This window comes from Lupinus angustifolius, chromosome LG18 (assembly GCF_001865875.1).
Source record: "Lupinus angustifolius cultivar Tanjil chromosome LG18, LupAngTanjil_v1.0, whole genome shotgun sequence".
Classification (NCBI taxonomy): Eukaryota; Viridiplantae; Streptophyta; class Magnoliopsida; order Fabales; family Fabaceae; genus Lupinus; species Lupinus angustifolius.
Window position 1 is genome coordinate 12,486,217 of NC_032026.1, and position 6,335 is coordinate 12,492,551.

General features: G+C 35.8%; 1 protein-coding gene across 1 annotated transcript; it reads right to left on the minus strand.

The window, feature by feature from the left end:
* LOC109333218 (BTB/POZ domain-containing protein At1g67900-like) lies at window positions 2,442-5,956 on the minus strand. The gene is made up of 4 exons (XM_019568571.1): window positions 5,451-5,956; window positions 5,295-5,364; window positions 3,870-5,138; window positions 2,442-3,133 (listed from the first exon to the last, which is right to left on the minus strand). The coding sequence occupies exons 1-4, from the start codon at window positions 5,507-5,509 to the stop codon at window positions 2,636-2,638; spliced, it is 1,896 nt and encodes a 631-aa protein (XP_019424116.1). The 5' UTR covers window positions 5,510-5,956; the 3' UTR covers window positions 2,442-2,635.

Below are 6,335 nucleotides of genomic sequence, written 5' to 3' on the forward strand. Positions count from 1 at the left end.
AAGCAAGAACCATTCAGAAGTCACATAATTAAAAAAACTTCAAATCCATCCAGTATAATTATTAAACTCTCGAACTAACCCTTAGGCGTAAGCTTCCCCGCCCCGAGCCTCCAGAGAACCAAAAGCATTGATCCACCAACATTGTGTGATTAGGCATCTATTGTTCATGCCACTGGTGATGATGCCAACAAGGATTAGATGCATTGTTGTTAGGATAAAATGCACCTTTGATCCCTCAACTTTCTCAGTTGCGCGATTATAAGGGGACTAAAATGGTATGCTTGAGAAATTTGAGGGACCAGAACTGCATTTTAGGCTTATTACATTGAATTATATTTTATTTGTTTACGTTGCTATAGTTGCTCCTGTCCAGTGCTTACTAGTCAGTTATTTTATGAACTACAACTTTCTTGTTTCTGCTGTCTATTGTATTGATGATTGATAACACTAGCATATTATATTTGTAAAGGAATTATTCACTGGACTTGGAATGCTGTGAAAATGTGTGATTATGCAATAGATATGGATTGTTCCATAACTTATTAGCTAGTTCTGCATAAGAACAAGAATCATTGTAGTGAGCTAGAAAGTTGAAACTTTAATGTGGTGATATTTTCTTCTGTCATGTTCTGTTTTGTTTTTGAGGAATTCAAGTATACTGTACCCTGATCCTGATTATGAAAAATTACAATCTGATTATGAGCTCTGACCACTGAGAATATACATTTTCCTGGAGCATGGAAACAATCATTGACATCCAACATTACCAACTTGACATAGTATTATTTAGAAGCCTGCTTGCACATGATTTTGTTCACAAAGTTATCTCTGATTCAATTTAAAATTATCAAAAACGGAGCAGTGAGCAATGGTAAATAGGAGATTTCATTAGGGTGTTAGACATGATGGTATACTAGACTGATGATTAAATTTGTAATTAGAGCTATTGAAGAAGCCAACAGAATAACACAGGAAACTATACAGCAATTGACCAACTAAAGTACACAATTTTGTCAATGATAATCATACCAACTAGCATTGATCAAATTCTATATCATAGTTGACATGCTCTCATAACAGCTGGACATGGCCAAGGAAACATTAATGAGCAATGATCATGATTGTAACAATGGTGATATAGACTACTAGTATGCCACTACATGATTCTCTTTGTGATTTTAGAATTTGTTGAAACTTCAAAGTATTACACAGTAAGAGGTCAGTTTCAGTTTGCAAGATTTAACTTTGGTATCAAGGGACACATAATTCCAAAGATAGTATAAAAACCAAATTAATGATAATAATTAGAGACCAGAGTATAAGGAGAATGAAAGTAACAATTGGTCTATTCCAATTAAGAAGTCAACTGATCACCTACATTCAGAGAAATTAAAGAAAGTCATTGAAATGTGGCTTTCAGGGCTTTGTATTAGACATTGTTTCACTAACAATGACTAGATTTTCCTAAAATGGAGCATCTTTTGGTGTTTTTTTGTTTGTTATGTTAGTGATTACAAATATGTACATGTTATTAATGTGTTTATTTGGATAGTGTTCCATCCCATATTCCAAATGGGTATTGGGGGGGTCAAGAGTGGTCCAATAAGTCAACTGGTCAAACTAATATACTATGACCAACAATCTAGTGTGCAGAGTAGCTTATAAGGGAAAACTCCCCCATGGACCCCTACGAGCCACTATAAGCCTACCAGACTGACTAATAGAACAGGATCAGTATAATATCATTGGACCTTCCTTCCTGACAAAATAAGCCCATCCGGATCAGTATAATAACAACACACAAAAAGTATCGTATGTCCTACATCTCTAGGTATCTCAGGCCCTCACTACAAATATTGATTTGAGCGTCACCCTTTTTGAGATACTCACCTTTCAATCTGATTCAACCTAATCAAGGCACCCCAAGGCTGACTTCAACCAGTTTCAATCCAGACTCATCCTTGCCAAGCCATTCTTCCTCCATACCAAAGAACGGATAGAACCACACTGAATCATGTATACATCAAGTAGTTCTAAGGTGTCTTTGTTTAATTATTCTCCTTAGAAGTAAACATATAATATCAATGGCCATATGGCGGATCTTATTCTTTCTTGTATAGGCAGCTTTTTATAGCACATAATCTTTTTTTCAATACTTATGTGCCACAACACATCAAATATTGTCCATGATTCAGGAAGGCTTAGATGATCTGTATCTGTATGGATACAAATTGATAAGACGAACCAGATATTACATCATTGCATTATGTCAGAAACATGAAAGTACCCAAAATTAATTTTGTCAATAGTGTCAAGACCAAGTAGCTACAGCACAGATGACAAGAGATGGTGTTCCAGATTTGTAGACAAACACAGCCCCATTGGCCCCACTATTTGTCACATACGCTTAAGATTTTTGTTCCAACTTTTGACACATGAGATTTACCAAAGAGATTTCCCCTCATTGAGAAAATCTTTTTTGTTATTATTATAGGTTACATCAACATTGCACATTTAGACTCTTGGATTTTCCTACAAGTTACAAGGAATTTTGAAGAAAGAAAAATAGTGTATAAGTTACCCTCTAAATCATCATTACCATTACCAACTGGAAATTGAAACTAACAGAACACACTCAATTCTTTTCATTGACACTTCTATTGGTAGACCACAACTTACTAAGCATTTTTTTGGGTTGAGTAGGAATAGCACAGAAGGACTTAAATCTAGAATTTCTGCCAATTCCATTTGGGAGCGAATCGTTTTCATCTAAATCATCCTCCTCAGCTAGCTTCATCTTTAGCGTTGAAGACCTTGACTTTGGTGACTTGAATCCAGAAACACTCCAATTGTCCTCAGCATGTATACTTGTGGTAGTGCTCAAAGGTGCAGCATATTTTGATAGATCAATACCATGTGTTGTGAGTAATTCCTTGATATTGCTCGGCAAATCGGTCACTTTTCCACCAGCTGCGGCTGCTCTAGCTTGCTCAAAGAAGAGAACTTGTACAACAACTCTCAAGGGGAGTAGCTCATTCTGTGCAGCATGCATGCATGCTTCCATAGACAGTTTTTTGCAGTCAAGAATTCGACATAGTCTCTTTCTTTCGCTTTTGTTGAGTTCTGGATGAGCCTGGATGTTACCAATTAACATAATAAATTTTAGTAATGCAAATAAGACATCTCCAATCTCCACAAGCCATAAATTTTAATATAATACCTTTCTTTCTTCCATGGTCTAACTTTTACTACTACTAGAATATTTATATGAAAAAATAGCAAATAAAATTGTTTTATAACTATTTGAAAAAAAGAAGAAACTTTGGATTGCTTAATAAGACGAAATAATAAAGAAGGGAACCATGGTAGTGTTTTTCAAATACTACTATAGTGCAAAGGAGCCGACAGCTAGACATGTTACATCATATTTGAGGTGGATAAATGGTCCAAATCTGTCATTGAAAATGTGGGAGACACATAATCAACCATGTCAAGTACATTAAGAACATGTATCTCCCTTTCCCTTTCTCCCTAACTACTGGACATACTAGTAGAAATATGATGCAAATTTATCAAAACTTTGACAGGTAGTTTTATCTTCATGTTACCAAATGAAATCACAAGCACCTGAATACATACGGCAACTATATAAGTTAGAACTTGAACATATTCAGGCTAAATTACTGGTGGGGCAGTCTACACCTAATCACCAATAAATGTTCAATAGGACAAGATTTTATGTCAAGAGAGTTGGTTATTCACTAATTCTGTCCCATATCCTAAACCCCCCCCCTTATTTGTGAACAACTTAGTTACTTTTATCTTAGTACAAAAATAAGATAAAATGTCATTTTTGTTAGAATATTTACCTTTAGATAAATGTCAATAGCTCTGTAGAGATCATCATGATCATGTCTTGCAAACTCTGGTAAAATTTCAGCAAGAGCAATGAATTTTGACAAGGGAAAATTAACATCCCTGGCAACTTCTTGAAGGTACCTATCCACAAGCTTTGCTACCTTCAATTTTGCACTGTGAGATGCTGAAGAGGACCTCCTGCTCTCCTGGAATTCACAGTTAATATTCTCTGCGGAACGAGATCGCCTTCTTTCGAAGGCTAGCCTGGACCTTGGAGGGCTAGTTGGAGGACTCTGCCCTTGTGATATAAACTGTTCCAATATTGTCATCACCAACTCAACATCATAGAGTGTATCATTTGTGTAAGATAGTGATGGTATTAAAAGATCATTCACTGTGGCTTCCTCCAACTGAAGTCCTACCCTTGAAGCTAATTCTGTCTTTGAAGATGAAGAGGCATTAAGAATATTGGATGCCTTCAAGAGTTTAAGAAGGAAGCTACAAGAAACAGCACCTTTCTCTGCTGGAAGCAAGCTTACTATTGATTCCAAAAGAAGACGATGCTTCGAAGTTATTTCAGTGGCCGAGTCTGATGAGTCTGAATCAGATGAAGTTTGCTTCTTGACATGTCCATTCCTTTGAATATTTGGTAACCATCTTGATGCATAAATTTTTAATGCATCACCGATGAGATCCGAGGGAACCTTGCCACTTGATTTGATTGCTATCATGGTTCTCCAATAAAGGTCTATGCTCAATTCAGCTAAATCTTCAGCCCACCATCCCTTGCTTGATGATTTATGATGTCTAAGGCTTTCAGTTCCATTGCAAGACACATCATCCCTTACCCTTCTAGAATGACTATGTGACAAACTCACCTTTGAAGGATTTTTTAACACTTTTGAGGCAACAGCTTCAAGGCATCTGCTTGTAATAGCCAAGTCCTCTGACCATAAAGGCATTCCTTTAGTGGTCTGAAGTGCCACAATAGAATCCTTCCATCCATGAAGAATGCAGGAATTGAAGAACACCTCAAGCTTATAAATTAGGTTCCCCTTCTCAACATCCTCAATCATCTGTAGGTATTCGGCGGCGCACCGTGCAGCTACAATGTTGTAAGGACTGAGAGTGATGGTAATTCCATAGCAGAACTTAGCACAAAGCTCAAATGCCTCCACCCCACCAGGGAAATCAGGGAGCTGGACTATTTGGTGCTGAGGAGAATCAGGAGATTCAGAACACATCCTTTGCAGCTGCAAACATTTGGATAGCAGTGGAAACTGAACAGCATCAACATGAACTTCAGATAATTTATGAGTAACAACAAAGATACAAATACATAGAAATGAAAAGGAAATAAAAATGAGATTTTTCTTGTTATTATAACTTACAATAATCAGAAGTTAACAAACTTTGCACTTTCAAGGAGAGCATACCTTATGAAGAAGATATCTACTTCCTTTAACTTGAATTATGAGGTCACTGGAAACTTCAGAAGACACTGACCTGCACAAAAAAAAATCTTATTACTTATTTTCAAGGAGATAGATCATCTATGAAGAAAGAACCAAAAATCTCAGTTATGTTCTTACCTTACTGCCTCTGCAGTGTAGAAGGTGTCTGGACGAGATCCTAGTTTCATGAACTTCATGGCTGCGAAGTTTCTTAGCCTCTAAATCATGTGCATAATTGATTCAGTGTAGCAGAACACAGAAGAAGAATTGCATCAATCTAAAAGCTTTTGAAAGATGCTCTACACAAAGTACCAAGTTGTAGATTACTTATTTGCAAGCTCAAGTGGATACTGGAGTCTGGATACTGTGACCTCACACAGTGTCAGAGACCTTATAATAGAAAACTTCACAAACTCTGAAAAATATTTTAAAATAAAAAAAATATAGATAGAATTTCACTGGAGGAGAGAAGATGTAAAAGCTCTAAGAGGAACAAGAGGTTTGTTGTGGGAGCAAAATAATATATTGTAGTTTAAATAACTAGTATTGATTGCATAAATGGTCAAATGAAAGAAACACTGAAGATCAAAGCACACCTAATGACTTAAGTTCTGTCCTTTCAGTCAATAGTTATTGTACACTTTTATTTATACTCATAATTAATTTTAACATTTTAAATAAAAGGATGAAATAGCAATGCAATCTATAAAATAAAATAATTGTGTAATATCTATACACCGTCAATATAAAGACAAAATTTTCTAATGAGATTTGTGAAATATCTATGGTATTATTAGAAAAGAGTAAAATAAAATAAGGTAGGGGTTCAGAGTTGAGACATGAGATTTGTGTTTACAAGAAAGGTAAGGGCATCTGGATACTCTCCCAATACAGAAAGTGCCAATAAGTCATAGAAAAATTGACATGGGAAAACTGTGTAACATATTTTTTCTCTCCTTTGCTTTGTTACTTGAAAGAAGAATATGATATTAGATGCTTTATTTTCTTGCAACTATAGGGACA

Excerpts from the sequence above, each read along its gene's own strand:
- LOC109333218 (XM_019568571.1), bottom strand. The coding sequence starts at position 5,509 with ATGAAGTTCATGAAACTAGGATCTCGTCCAGACACCTTCTACACTGCA. Across the intron at positions 5,139-5,294 it reads GTAGATATCTTCTTCATAAG|TTTCCACTGCTATCCAAATG; the intron begins GTATGCTCTCCT and ends GATGCTGTTCAG. Across the intron at positions 3,134-3,869 it reads CTATTGACATTTATCTAAAG|GCTCATCCAGAACTCAACAA; the intron begins GTAAATATTCTA and ends GGTAACATCCAG.